This window comes from Formica exsecta, unplaced genomic scaffold (genome assembly GCF_003651465.1).
Source record: "Formica exsecta isolate Colony F162 unplaced genomic scaffold, ASM365146v1 scaffold237, whole genome shotgun sequence".
Lineage (NCBI taxonomy): Eukaryota > Metazoa > Arthropoda > Insecta > Hymenoptera > Formicidae > Formica > Formica exsecta.
Window position 1 is genome coordinate 624,860 of NW_021849649.1, and position 14,302 is coordinate 639,161.

The 14,302-nt window shown below is 30.7% G+C and overlaps 4 protein-coding genes across 7 annotated transcripts in view; 3 read left to right on the plus strand and 1 right to left on the minus strand.

The window, feature by feature from the left end:
• The first annotated feature begins 2,062 nt into the window (after positions 1–2,062).
• On the plus strand, positions 2,063–9,814 carry LOC115235927 (uncharacterized protein F09G8.5). Of its 4 annotated transcripts, XM_029808035.1 has the most exons (10): positions 2,065–2,329; positions 2,758–2,823; positions 3,865–4,032; positions 4,549–4,708; positions 5,087–5,158; positions 5,300–5,416; positions 5,712–5,816; positions 6,500–6,766; positions 7,368–7,460; positions 7,544–9,814. In XM_029808035.1, exons 1-10 carry the CDS (start codon positions 2,250–2,252, stop codon positions 7,652–7,654), a joined length of 1,239 nt encoding a protein of 412 aa, XP_029663895.1. In that variant the 5' UTR covers positions 2,065–2,249; the 3' UTR covers positions 7,655–9,814. The 4 variants fall into 4 exon arrangements, with proteins under 4 accessions (XP_029663899.1, XP_029663897.1, XP_029663898.1 ...); XM_029808039.1 differs by lacking the exon at positions 6,500–6,766 and having other exon boundaries at positions 2,063–2,329; XM_029808037.1 differs by lacking the exon at positions 5,712–5,816 and having other exon boundaries at positions 2,064–2,329.
• Positions 9,815–10,731: 917 nt separating this feature from the next.
• Positions 10,732–11,666, plus strand: LOC115235901. The gene is made up of 3 exons (XM_029807989.1): positions 10,732–10,980; positions 11,302–11,408; positions 11,490–11,666. Exons 1-3 carry the CDS (start codon positions 10,918–10,920, stop codon positions 11,662–11,664), a joined length of 345 nt encoding a protein of 114 aa, XP_029663849.1. The 5' UTR covers positions 10,732–10,917; the 3' UTR covers positions 11,665–11,666.
• Positions 11,153–13,716, minus strand: LOC115235899. The gene is made up of 3 exons (XM_029807985.1): positions 12,287–13,716; positions 11,910–12,204; positions 11,153–11,571 (listed from the first exon to the last, which is right to left on the minus strand). The coding sequence occupies exons 1-2, from the start codon at positions 13,301–13,303 to the stop codon at positions 11,914–11,916; spliced, it is 1,308 nt and encodes a 435-aa protein (XP_029663845.1). The 5' UTR covers positions 13,304–13,716; the 3' UTR covers positions 11,153–11,571; positions 11,910–11,913.
• Positions 13,717–13,880: 164 nt separating this feature from the next.
• LOC115235898 (kinesin-like protein KIF23) overlaps positions 13,881–14,302 on the plus strand; it is a 4,336-nt gene continuing 3,914 nt past the window's right edge. The window contains exons 1-2 of the mRNA XM_029807984.1: positions 13,881–14,013; positions 14,160–14,302. Coding sequence (XP_029663844.1) covers positions 14,003–14,013; positions 14,160–14,302 — 154 coding nt within the window. The 5' untranslated portion in view covers positions 13,881–14,002. The remainder of the gene's footprint in view (positions 14,014–14,159) is intronic.

Sequence of the window (14,302 nt, forward strand, 5' to 3'; positions counted from 1 at the left end):
TGAAAATATGTATTTCGGTATCCGATTTATCCCTCTCACACACACAAAGGTAGGTTCAGATGCTTCGCAGTGTTAGGAGAAAAATTGAAGACGACAAAACGCTTACCTACCTATACATATACATATTAATAATTGTCATTAATTGATCGATATCGAAGCGTTTAATTTATAATGAAAGACGAAACAAAAAAGTACCGATCTAGAACACAATTAGCGTTTAGGTAGATTTCGTACTTCGTATTTAATGATATTATTGAAAATCATTATATATCGAGTATTATATGTACTGGAAGCTCTGAAGACAACAATGAAAATAAACTATTGTACCCCCGAAGTGTGTCAAGTGTTGCTCTTCACTCACCTATATACGATCCCATGTATCTCTGTCTGCAGGTGGACATCGTACACCCATCGGTGCGCGTTTCGTCGAGAGTCCGATTTTTACCGTTTACGAAAAATGTCCGCCGAATGTGTCTCCGCTTGCACCATTGCCAGTCAATATAAATTAACCCGGCACTCCCGGCACTCCCGACACACGCCCGGCATTAATTCGAAACTCGCGCGACGTTAAACCTGAATGCACGCTAACGTGTCAATGTAACGTCAAATATTCTCAAAAAAAAAAAAAAAATGTTTAACTGTCGTCGACATTTGTAACGGTCGGTGTGTATCGCTCCATTTGAGAGCCGTATAAAAATCTTTGGCGATTACGTTATATATAGCGTGCAATCCAGCACTTTCGACACTCGCCCGATATTAATTTCGGCACTCCCGATTATCTCGTTCGCGCTCGCGATTCACTTTCGATGAGAGAAGAACGCGATGCAGTCTCAATTTTCGTGTTACATAGTAACGGACAAATTAATAAAGATCGTTTCGTCATCAATATGGCGACAAAATTTGAACTTGATTAAGATATATGCCGGTTTCCGCGTTCTTGCGAAGAGAGATAATCCTCGCGGCTGCAAAATTGCTACGACACGCTACAAAGGCACTCGCCCGATATTAACTCGGCACTCCCGGCACTCGTTCGTACTCGTAATTAATTTTCGGCGGAAAAAAGACGCGAGAAAATCAGGATCTACGATCGACCGAAACGTCCACGATCGCGGCGTAAAGTGGAGAGAAGGTGCGTGCGCATGCGCGTTTCAAAGTCAACCGACATCAGCGCTAATTGCGGAGTAATCGAAAAATAATTACATCTATGAAGTACGCGCCCTATTTAGCGATACAGATATTTCGGATAATTTGATTGACCAATCAGGACGAAGATTTTTTTTTCCTTGATTGAATCAAATTGAACGCTACGAAGCATATGTAATGTCAAATGGAATGCATCCTTTTTTAGAACGAATTCTTTCACACATAACCGAATTTTCACATAAGACTAATAATTTTCGGTCGGAGAGATATTTTTACATGAAAAATATTATGTACGCGTGATAAAAAGTTACGTTGTGTGTTACGGCAATTAATTCTCCAAAATGCAAATAATTTAGCGAAAGAATTTGTCTGTGTTGCTCTTAATAAATGATCGAAATCAAGCACAGAAGCAGGGAAATTTTTCGAATAGAACGTCAACAAATTTTCGCTTAACGCAACTTTCATGTTATTTGTTTATATAATTAATTAGAGGAAAAAGAATATTATACATATATTGATAAATATTAATTCCAAAAAAATATAACAAATGCATCAAGGCACTCACCACGAAAATTTGAGAGCAGTTACATCTTTTCAATTATCTTAAATAATATGTGTACGATAAGCGAATGCCGGTTAAATGATCCGGTGCGTTCATAAGAATGACGCGCAATTCTTTTTCCGATACTTTTTTATTCTTCGCGCGCACAAACTGTACAAATGGATTATATAAATAAGGATTCATATTCTTTAAATATTATGGAGAAATGTAGTCTTCCGAATATGAGCACGCGTAACTTCATACACACACACACACACCTACGTACGCATGCTCGACCGTACTTAGTTGCGCGCACCGTTGTGCGCATCGTTGTGCGCATGAGCAGGAATAGAGCAGAAGAATCAGTGAAAGCATTTGCAACTTGCAACCTACTTCACGATTAGTCGACAGTGAGGCATCATGGCCATCGGTTAGTATCGGCGCGTTACTTAGAAAATTCGCTGTGATATAGACGATCTCGCATCGTGAATTATCCGTCGAATTTCTCGTTCGGACAATTCGTCGATTTTTCGTCACGTAACGACATCAAGACGCGAATGACACGATGGTGAAATTGACCGAAGAGATGGTCGTGGCTCGCACACGAGTATCCGACTTCTCCGCCGTAAAGAAACTCAATTGCTGGTGAGTATTTACATCAGGTCGCTTTAACGGTATAACCTCCATCGCGAATTAATTCGCGACGACTCGGTCGTCTCTCGAGCGATTAATGCGTTCGCATTCACCCGTGCGAATAAAATCGTAAAAACAGGCTTATCAAATTCTCATGTCTACTATGCTGTGCTGTGGGAAAAAAAGAGGATTATGTATATGATCAGCTAAGCGTGACTAATTACTGTTCCCTCGAGACACGTGAAAGAATGGATGGAAAAAAATTTGCGAATTCCATATGCCTAGATTAGTCTTTGCACACTCAAATGTACACGGAGTAAATGCGTAATAACACGTATAAGATTTGACCCCCTATCTCTATTTCGAAATTAATATACATAATAAATAAATTGTATTAATATCACTAGTGCGTTGCATCAATGTATATATTTTTTGTACAGGGGAACAGAATTAACGGATGTTAGCATTCTAAGAAAGATGACAAATGTAGAAGTGTTGTCATTAAGGTAAGCAAAGACTCGTTAAAATTATAGTATAGATAATTATCAATGTAAGAAAAAAAGGTGCAACAAATCTGTAAAATTTGATCCATTATAATATTAGTAGGCAATTTTGAATTAAGAGCATAATTTTCTACAATGTTTATTAGCAAGTAATTTATTACGCACAACTGAAATTATCCTATTTCATCATTGTGATCTAAGATATTTTTTATCTTACGAAAACATAGAAGCTGCAATGTATTCCTACTTTGGACACGATTGTATTAAACTCATGGTCACAACCCACAATCTCAAAAGTTGTTCTGCCCACACGTGCTTTGAATTCATTGTGATTCATCTGAGTCATTTGAAAATACAGATGCATATGTATATCAAGATCTATATCTGATGTGTCTGAAATCCACAAAAGCAAAAAAAGTTTTTATTTTTTATTTTTTACACAATAGCAAATACATCATTATAAAGGGTATGCTATAAAATTAGTTTTGAAAGTACAGTCAAAATTAATTTAAACAAAAGAGAGAAATAAAAATGTATATAGCAGCCTTCTCTATTTCTATAAAAATGTAGAAAACTTTATACAACTTTTTAATAAATTCTAATATATTATAATTTCATTGATTTTTATAAAGACTATATTTTACTTACATTTTTATCAGTTGATTATATCATAATTACAATAAGACGTAAATTTGGTAAGAAAAAAATAATTTCTTTTTTACATGATATTAACAAATAAAAAGAACATATGAACATACACAGTAACATAGATTTCTCTTATATCAATAAAACTTGATTGATTTATGTTATATTACATATATATTAATGTGTATGAAAAAAGAAAAATAGAAGTTGAGTTGATAAAAATGTCTTATAAATTTTCCTCCATCTAAATTATATATACATGTATTATATATAAACTATTGATAAATTATATATACTATGTATGTGAATTGTTACAAGAAGATATTACTAACATTAATATCTTTCATTGTTTAAAATAAAACTTTATAATTTGAAAATGTTAATTTAATTTATTTTCAGCATAAATAACATTAACACACTTGCTGATTTTCAATATTGCCACAAACTTCAGGATTTATTTATACGAAGGAACAGCATCAAAGATTTGAATGAAGTTTGCTATCTCCAAGGATTGCCTAATTTACGAAATTTGTGGCTCGGTGAAAATCCATGTGCAGAGAAAGAGGGGTAAATATCTAATATACACGGTCTGTCTCAAAAGTTTCAGAACTTTTTTCGTATGGTATTAATAGCGTAGAATTTGTTGAATGTTGGCTCTTTATTTCGAATGTCAAAGCGATAACTTCACTTCTGCCTCTATGGTAAATTAGCTGTGGGATCTCGATCAAACTTACCATAATTTTTAACTAAACTTCTATGAACGCAGCATGACCTTGATTAAACAGATAGCGCTACTAATACCGTCTATACGAAGAAAGTTCGGAAACTTTAGGGACAGACCGTGTAATAGATTATTTTTAAAGAAGGGATTATACTTCTGTATATATAAATAGCCCTTATAATATGTTTGCTGTAATGTTGGCTACAATATTGATTCTTTGCTTATTTATGTGAAAGAAAACTTTTCAAGAGGTGGGGATCGGCATTTGATTCCGAGACCTACCAACTATGAATCGGCCGTTCCTATACGAAATCATTCATCCCAATATAGATAAAATTTCCTGATCTACATTATTTTGACAGATATCGATTAGCTGTACTGCGAGCTTTGCCAAATCTTGAGAAGTTAGATGATAAAGTAGTATTACCTGAAGAAGTGCAAACCGCGATGGCAATAGGTCGACCTTTAATACATCCTCTCGAAATGGATGCTTCTCCACAATCAGATGCAGTAACTCCAGAAGTAAGAACAAACTCTTTTCTCTCTCTCTCTCTCTCCCTCTCTCTCTCTCTCTCTCTCTCTCTCTCTCTCTCTCTCTCTTTAGAAACGATATCTAATAACAAACAAAAAAAATGGTAAATAATAGAATGCTAAACTATATTCTCACATATGCATTTAATATTTATGTTATTTTATCAACTATCTCAAATATTATTTTGTATGCTTTACATCTTGCAATTAATAGATGCATATTTAACCATTATTAAAATTTACTTGTATCAATAGCATATTATATACATATAAAATCAATAGAATTCATTTCAAAAAATATTTTACATATATCTTAAATATATTTTTAACCATCATTACAAATGCTAAATGACATTTATACTAAATTAGGATATTGCAATTGAATACATTGAAGAACCTGAATTGGAACGGCCTAGGAGATACAGTTCTTCTAGTGATCAGGTAATGTCATTAATTAACGTGTACTTTTACTGATTTTTCTTCCCATCCATTAAAATAGATCATTTGATAACACAACAGATGTTTGTTATATAACAATTATAAAGTGGAATAATATATACATACATAGAACTGTGTTTTCAGAGAAGTTTTGATGAAACACAACACACTCGTGAAGAATATGACCCTGACAGAAGAAATGCAAATTATAATGCGTCATCATCCCATCATTACTCACAAAATAATCAATATACATATGAGGTCAGTCATGCACATCATTCGTATAATAAGAGTAGAAATAATATCATTTTCAAGAGTAAATAACTACTTATTAATTGAATGTATTGGTATTATTTTGGGAAGTTTTTTTTGTTGTCATATAATACAGTTTTTCCTCAATATTTTTATATATTATTTTGTAGCAAAAAGATGTACCTTATTCATTAACCTGATATTATCACTGATTGTAATAATTAATTAGATAAAAAAGAGAGTTAGCAACTCAAACGCAACTTAAACTTTTAAAGTCTATCTTATTGCTTGATTACACTAACAGCTACAAAATGGACAATCAAAGAATCAGAGCAAAGATGACACTATGTGTACAGAGTCACGCAGCAACAGTGAGACTGTGGCCACTAACACTCTTGAAATATCCAAGGTACATTTGCTATAGATGCACATTGTCTATACAAAAAGTGTAGTAGTTATTAGTTTTTCAAATAATTTGTGATGGTCAAGTACATGTGTGTGATATTTGTAATTGTGCAGTTTTCATTATTCATATCATATCCATAACATAAATGACATTTTAAAATATATCAGCTGTCATTATTAACAAGTATAAGTAAATAAAACCTCCATTTTATATACATATAATATCCATATCTAATGTATTTTTTGGCTATATATGACTGTATGGCTTGATTTAGGGAATATTTAATAACAAATAATTTATGTTTTTTTTATTGCTATCATCTAATCATATCTTACCTTGTGTATTTGCTTCGGTAAAACGGAAAACAGATGATATAACTTATAATACTAACCAACAAAATAAAATTTATAGAACTCGTGTATATATTTGTCCTGAATTTTAAAAAACAATGTTTGAGAAATATAATTACATTAAAAGTTACAAAATTGATCATTTGTAGTATTGATTGTTTGTAATTATACAGTACAATATGAATATATATAAATAAATAATAAATTTTTTTTTAATCTGTTAATATTTTTATTCCAATAATATAATGAAATTTCTATGATTGTAAAGCAATTTTCTCTTGAATACAATTTACATACTATAAGTATTGTTCATGCTTATAGAAAATAATGTTTTAGGATTATGATGACAGACCGGTAGTACGACATAATGGAGATTATGATGAAAGACGAGCTTACTCTGAGTATGGTGGAAATGAAGTATCTCAGCGCATCTATACACCAACATCACAACGTACACAATATACTGTCAACGAACTTGCAGATGATAGACGTAATGACAGAAATAATTATAGCTACGATGAGAGAACAAGAGTAGAATACGAGGACTCACCTCAACCTCCGACACCGCAAACAAGAAGGATGACTGTTCATCATAATGAAAGGGTAAGACTTAAATAAGCTATATATTATTTTTCATCTTTTTCATCTATTAAGCACAATGCAATTATAACATAGCTAAACATATATTATCGTAATATAAAACGTTGCACATTTAAAAATTTTCTTACTAAAATTAAAAAATAACTTAGTATAGTAGGCTCTAAATATAAAATAATATTAACGAATGATGAGACGGGCAACTAAGAGCCGATGCGCTGGGTGAAGGGCGCCAAATTGTATAATTCCGTGAATCTCATGTGAATTATATTTATTAAACGTTTCGGTCCGAAATTTGGACCATTTTCAGTAACTGTGCACTTGTCAACAGTAACGATATTACTCTGAGTAATTACTGAGTAATATCGTTACTGTTGACAAGTGCGGCTCGCTCAACACGCTCCTGACATTACTCTTATTTGTCTAATTATTAAAGATGGTCCAAATTTCGGACCGAAACGTTTAATAAATATAATTCACATGAGATTCACGGAATTATACAATTTGGCGCCCTTCACCCAGCGCATCGGCTCTTAGTTGCCCGTCTCATCATTCATTAATATTACTAAAATTAATATTTTAATATTTTCTTATTTAATATTTGCAGGAAGATATGGCTCAAATACCTGGTTGGGTAAGACATTCAGAAAAAGACAAATGCAGAACACAATTTCACTATCACAGACGGCCAGTAACGAGGGTATGCTTTATGTCATTATTTTAAACTAAAGTACACATGTTTATGAAATTTGAAATATTTATAACATACATTTTTCTTTTTAGAATTCAAATATATTATCCGCTGTGCTGTGTTTGGTCAAAGAGTTGGATTATCCAAGCTTAGAAGTGGTAGAAATGGCCGTTAGAAATCGAATGGATGAATTAGAAGAATGATGTTTCTGACACCGTCCCCAAAATCCACAGGGGACGGTTGCTTTCTCCCAAATCGGCAACATGTCTTCTGTTCCGAGCCCAGAATTCTTCGACTCGCTCGATTCTACGATAACCTTTAACCAATATGCTGATAATGATGAGAATTACAACAATGACAAACATCATTTTGACCGTCAGTTATTCGAAGAAAATAATGATAAATGTCAAATCCGACGAAAATGTGCCGAAAAAATATGCTCAACAAACAACTTGAAAACAGTATCAATCGATCCTAGCCCAAAATTATTCGGAAATAATCAATCTATACATAAAATTAGAGACTCTTTATTGGACAATTTATCGTCGAAAGAGAAAAAAACCAATGATGTAAGACGAGTAGCAAGCAGTGACAGCATTCCTCGTGGTTACAATAATGTCATTTTGAACCAGGGATGCAGAGTTTTAAGCCAAGACTGTGTGAGAAGAACAAAAAGCCCAGATATTAGAAATACAATTACACCACTTCGCTATATTCAATCAGCAAAAGGAACATGGACCTATAATTTGTAAGTTGGATTGAAAATTTGATGAATTATAATCTTTCTGTCCTGAAATAATAATCGAAAATCCTTGTGAATATTAGTAGAAATAATCTTTTTCATAAAACAAAAAAGAAAAAAATAAGAGAAGTTTCAGTTAGTAATTAATACAAGATTTATGATTATAAGATTGGTCTCGTCATGCTATTTGTCAAGGGAAAAAAATCTATGTAAAATTTATATATGATTGTGATATTTCTGCAAGATATGAAGAGACAAATCTAATTATCTTTTTATATTATGCATACATATATTTAAGAAGTTGTAATTGCCATTTCTGTTAATAAGAAGTGTTAAAGAGTCGAAACTAAAGAAATCTTTGGTTTCAAATCTCATAAATCTGATGATTGATATATGAATAATTTTACTTATAATGCTGTTGTTTTTCCAGAATTTTATCGAATTCGAAAATTTGTTAATATGTTTGATTCATTATAGTGTACATGTGTAATTAACATTTACATAACTTTATCGTATGCATAAAACATATAAAATCAAAGAGATGAGAAAATTAAAAGCGTTATTAAATATTTTCTAAGCAAAGAACACGTTTGATGTTTTTGTGTAAGAAAATTATTTGGATTAATAATCTTTGAAAGTTAATGTTTGAAAAGTGCAATAATTTTTACGATAAAATATGAGTACATGTATATATGTAGAAAACAATTTCGTACACAAAGAATATTTTATATATATATGAAAAGCTTTAAATGTATATTGTTCACACATAATCTGTTACCAAAACTTCATCTGCATATATTAGTACTTAAAAATGTATATATAGATGAACAAGAAATTAATTTCTATAGTATTATTATTTTTGTAGTATCTTAATTTTATTATTTGATTGCAGAGATATACATTAATGTTTTTCTTTTTTTTAAAAGATCATATATGTAGGATCATGGAAAGTTGTACTTAAAAAACAATAGAATAATAAACAAAAAAACAACAAGGGTAAGATAATTATAAGAATGTATATTATAAATTATAACTTTAGACTGACAAACAAGTGTAGGGCATATTTTTTAAGACAGACCCTTACATTATCTACTAGTAGCTAGTAAAAGCGCAGAAGAAAAAAAAGACATAAAATTTAATCTGCAATACTGTTCCAATCAATGAAGCCAAGAAATGATATTAATTAGTGTTAAGATGTTTTATAATAATGTAAAACAATGATTTTTTTATTATTCAGAACCGTCCACTCTTACATTACTTTCATGACTCTTTTATATATGATAATATTTTAATGTATATAATTATAAACATTATACATTATTTAAAAGTTTATGTAGAGAGAAAGAATTTAACATTCTTAAACTATTAAAAAAAAAATGACACATTATAATTGCATCATAATTATATCATTGCATTTATACAAAATTAGCTTTGAAACTGTTACTCTTGTTAATGTTCTCTATTACATAAATCAAACATCTTGTTAAATTATTTAAAAAATGAGTTATATTTATGTTTTACTCTGGTATATTTAATCTTTACAAATTAATTTAATTTCACATCTTGTTTTAAATATGTAAAAATGTCTGTTTCCATTGAAATATTAAACCCATATGTATACTCAATTCCAAAAAGTTAATATTTTGTTTCCTTATTTTTACCTCCTTTTTGTGAAAAATTGCAAAAAAAAAATTATAAACTTTGAATTTGCTCCTTAAGATTACATTCTGATGATATAATGAAATCTCCCCTAATTTCAAATCATTAAAACCGAACAAATCCCAGTTTTCCATCTCACAGATAAAGATATGTCTAGTTTCTAGAAAGAGTTTTATGTTTAATTGTATTTTTCCCTGATTATACAAAGCAAAAGATGTGCATTTTAAAAATTAAAAAGGAAACTAATCACACGTACGGAAAATGCATATTTGAAAAGTTTTTAGCAATTTTTAAAATTGTTTAAATTACTATTTTTTTGAGGATAACACTTCTATTCTTATTTGCAATATAAATTTTGCTCTGTATCTATCCGCTTTTATTCATTTAGATTCATTTTGATCAATCGTACGATAATATTATAATCGATGTACAATTCCATCCACTTTTTATCAATTCATGATACTAATTTCTGACGGTTTTATGTATATACTATTATATAAATAAATAATTCATCTTTTATTAATACTTTTTAATATTACACTTTTATATTTTTTAGATACCTATTAAAAATTACATTCCATATACATATATAAAATAAAATTTCAATATATTACACTGATTTTTTGTACATCTTTATTCCTTAATAGATTTTCGTTGAAAAATTCTTGTATATTTATATGCAAAGAAAATTCATGAATATCTTCGCAAGAAAACACAGACACTGTCACGCAATTGGCTATCGAATAGAGAATTTCTAGTTCCAAAAATTTTTCCATTTGATAACCCAATCGTGTGTTTATGTATGTTCTTACTGGGAAGCATTCCATAAAAAGACGCCGTAACATAGGATTATATATTTGTATTAGATATTGGTTGACTTTTCTCCATTTTTCTGTATATATATCATATATACAAATTTTTATTTTGATGATAAATGGAATGGATTATTCACTGTATAGGATTTTATTAAACTTATGGTGGATGCCCTGAATTTATATAGCTCATCTGTTACTTATGTCAGTTGTCAGTTATCAGTATGACTAAGATTCAAGCTCGTGAACCATAATGGAGTATCTGTCAAATAATATATTTTTTCTATTAATTTGGATTTTTACGGCCCTTTCACCGGTAATTTACGTATAATTTACGCGTATTATCGATTAATATTCTAGACTCCCATGTTTCTTTGTATGTCAGGAACATTTATAAAAACATTTTGAAAGAAAGGACAATATATGCGTGTAGAGCAATGTTTACCATATATCAGTGTTGACGATAATTAATGTGACATATCATTTTAGTTTTGTCATTTAATAATTTGTTATAAAAATTTATATATATGCATGCTTATATACCAACATCTAATTGTTACAAATTATAAAAGTTTATACATACGCATAATGAGTGCATTAACAGTATTAACATTGTACTAATCTGTTATATTTTCAGACTGCTGCACATTACTGTGTATGGGGTCAGTGTGAATCATGGGAACATTGTTGCGCTGAAAATGTATGTTGCAGCAACAAAGAAAATTATAATATATGGATCACTGTGTAAATATAGCATATTTAATTTGTAAAACATGAAATCATATTTTAAATATGATTAAAGCTAATTCATTAAAATTTCAACAGGATGATCATAGCTGGAATTGTAATCGGAATGGTACTGGCTGGTACATGTCTCTCTTACAATCTCCGTCGTATTTATCTGTACCTGCAACAAAGATACTATGGTATTAATTCTGTATCAGTGCCATCAGAATTCGAATCTGATGGGAAATCAATAAAGATTTCATTTCAGGAGTAAAATATGTAAATAATTTTTTATTGGACCAAATTTCTAATATATAATTTTTAAATGTAGCAAAGTAAATTAAATCTCTCATATATTTTTAATAATTTATTTCTACATATTAGAATTTATTAAATAAACTGCAATTGTGTTATTAGGCAATTTTATTTATTACATATATCCTCTTTCAATTATTTAATACTTGTTAGTAATTTTCACAATTTTATGTATACTTTTGTCAAAAATACACAGATACATACCATTTTATATATCATCCATACTATGTTTCCATTCAAGTATTTTATCACTTATTTTAAAAGCGTTCCAATTTTCATCCATTTTTGGAGTTCGAGGTTTAGTGTGCACGGCCTCACAAATTTCCTTCGTATTCTCAGGTACAAAAAAATCAGAAAGTTTTGGTGTAATATCTTTTTGCCGTGGTTCTGGATCCTTACTTCTTGTAATAGTAGATGGTAACTGTTTTTCATCTATGTTTAAATCTACTAAATTTTTATAAATTACCTCATCCAATGGAAAATCCAGTGCTGTAGAAATCTATTGCAAAAAAATATTTTCAAATTTTGATATATCTAAAGTAATTGTAAGATGTTTCATTTTTCTTATAAAAAAATCCTACCTTTCCATTTACAAAACTCTTTTGTGCTAATGGCAAATGGTCAATATCTGTGACAATCTTCTGTTGTTTAAGTTCTTTCAATTTATTAATGGTACATGCAATGGAATTATATCCTGGTCGTGCCAATTCTTCTGCAGCAACATCTAATGTAACGTTATGTATTTTATTTGCCTCACCTGCTTTTAGATCACTCTTCTTTTTGTGAGAAATTCCTGGCCCCACAGAAGTTTCAATTTTAGGACCTGATATATTACGTAATATAGTCTTTTTAACTGGAGATACTTTATTTTTTGCTGCAATCTTGTAACATGGCATAACATTTGGTGTAACGGATTTTGCATTAATTTCGACTGTTTGATTCCTTGTTTTTTTCATAATGCTTGGTGTAGATTTTGTCATCTTTGGACTTTTAGAATCCTTAGTACCTATTTTCTGCATATTCTTACTTGTAGGAAGTTTATAGTTCCCAGTTTGTGTAACTGATTTTGTACAATGGGAGCTTTCTTTTTTTGATTTGCTTATATCTTTACTAGATACAACTTTTTTCAGTTTTGTATCTCTGTTTTCTTTCCCCTTTTGTTGCATATTTTCTTTGCGATCTTTTAAAATATTATCTTGTGGACTTTTATCAGGTGTTAATGTGTTGCAGTTTTCTATTATATTCTGAATGCCATTTGCATTACGTAAAATGTTTGAGGTCTCGATATTTGAAACATTTTTGTTAGACAGACATGTACTTTGAATGTTTTCAGATATAATATCACTGCAATGTGTCGAGATCTCTCTTTCATAATCGTGCTGCAATACATCTTTGTTGCAAACAGTTGTCAATTTCTTAGGGTCCACAATTTTAACAGGTCTCTTGAGAGTTACGATACTCTTAATTTTTGGACCGTTTGCTTGCAAAACTGTTTTCTCTTTACAATATTCAACGTCCTCCTCCTTGTTTTGTACATTGTCAGAAAATTGGGAGAATCTAACCTTTGGTCTTGAAATTGCTTTAATATCTTTCGACATAGCTCATAATTTGTATGACTCCAATTACAATAATCGTTATACGAAAAATTTTAATAGAAAAGAAAAACAGACCTCTAAACACATTTTCCTCGCGCAATCGTTATTGAAAGCATCATAAAAGGTATATATGAGAAGCTCAAATCAAACATACAAATGTTAGATCATAAAGGATTTAACTGTAAATTTCGTTCGCGTAACAGTTCTTATAAAGGTTCTTTGAAGACAATTTTTTTTTTACGGTAACCTAAATATAATTCGAGTCACTTTTGCAATGCCGCGCAAAATGTGAAATTTAAATTTTACTCATGTTTGAATGACGAATCTGATTGGTGGCGAAGCACGTGAAACACTAATCGCTAATCACAAACAGTTGCAATATTCCATTCGATTTGACCAATCTCTGCTTCTTTTAATTTCTCCATGTTTTCCAGAACAAAGTGTCACGCGATTGGCTATCAAATAGGAAAATTTTCGGGACTTTTAAAATTCTTTATTTGACAGCCAATTACGTAACATTGTGTCTACTTATGTTTTCTTGCTGGAAAGTTCCCTATATCTCTAGCATCACTGGTTTGAGATTGGTGGCACTGAATACTAAGCGTCTGTACTTCTGTACGCCAAGTTTCAATTTGAAAGATAGTAACGGTTTCTCACGTAAAACATCGTATATATATTATATTACAAGCAGCTTGTGTAAAAATGAAACCCGCGTAAGTATTGTAAAATTGATTATTGTATTCAGGCACACAATGTCAGATAAACAACGTGGATGATGCATGAATATTCGTATATCTATTTTATGAAATGAGAGAAACCGCAAAACAAATATGTGCATCATTCACGAATCTTGTTTCAGACGTCCGAAAACTCCAGCTCGTAAGCCGGTTAATCGGCCGAAAGGATCGAATATGATATCTAAGGATCCCGTGCAAGTTTACTGTCGTTTACGGCCAATGCAGTTTCCGACAGATGTATCATGCATGAGAATTACTTCTAACA

What these genes read in the sequence shown, in the direction of transcription:
- LOC115235901 (XM_029807989.1), top strand. Translation starts at nt 10,918, where the DNA reads ATGGAGTATCTGTCAAATAATATATTTTTTCTATTAATTTGGATTTTT. An exon ending in TTTTTACGGCCCTTTCACCG is followed by an intron (nt 10,981 to 11,301) that starts GTAATTTACGTA and finishes TTATATTTTCAG; the next exon opens with ACTGCTGCACATTACTGTGT. An exon ending in TATAATATATGGATCACTGT is followed by an intron (nt 11,409 to 11,489) that starts GTAAATATAGCA and finishes AAATTTCAACAG; the next exon opens with GATGATCATAGCTGGAATTG.
- LOC115235927 (XM_029808035.1), top strand. Translation starts at nt 2,250, where the DNA reads ATGGTGAAATTGACCGAAGAGATGGTCGTGGCTCGCACACGAGTATCC. An exon ending in ACAGTTCTTCTAGTGATCAG is followed by an intron (nt 5,159 to 5,299) that starts GTAATGTCATTA and finishes CTGTGTTTTCAG; the next exon opens with AGAAGTTTTGATGAAACACA. An exon ending in ACACTCTTGAAATATCCAAG is followed by an intron (nt 5,817 to 6,499) that starts GTACATTTGCTA and finishes ATAATGTTTTAG; the next exon opens with GATTATGATGACAGACCGGT.
- LOC115235899 (XM_029807985.1), bottom strand. Translation starts at nt 13,303, where the DNA reads ATGTCGAAAGATATTAAAGCAATTTCAAGACCAAAGGTTAGATTCTCC. An exon ending in AGAGTTTTGTAAATGGAAAG is followed by an intron (nt 12,205 to 12,286) that starts GTAGGATTTTTT and finishes TTTTTGCAATAG; the next exon opens with ATTTCTACAGCACTGGATTT.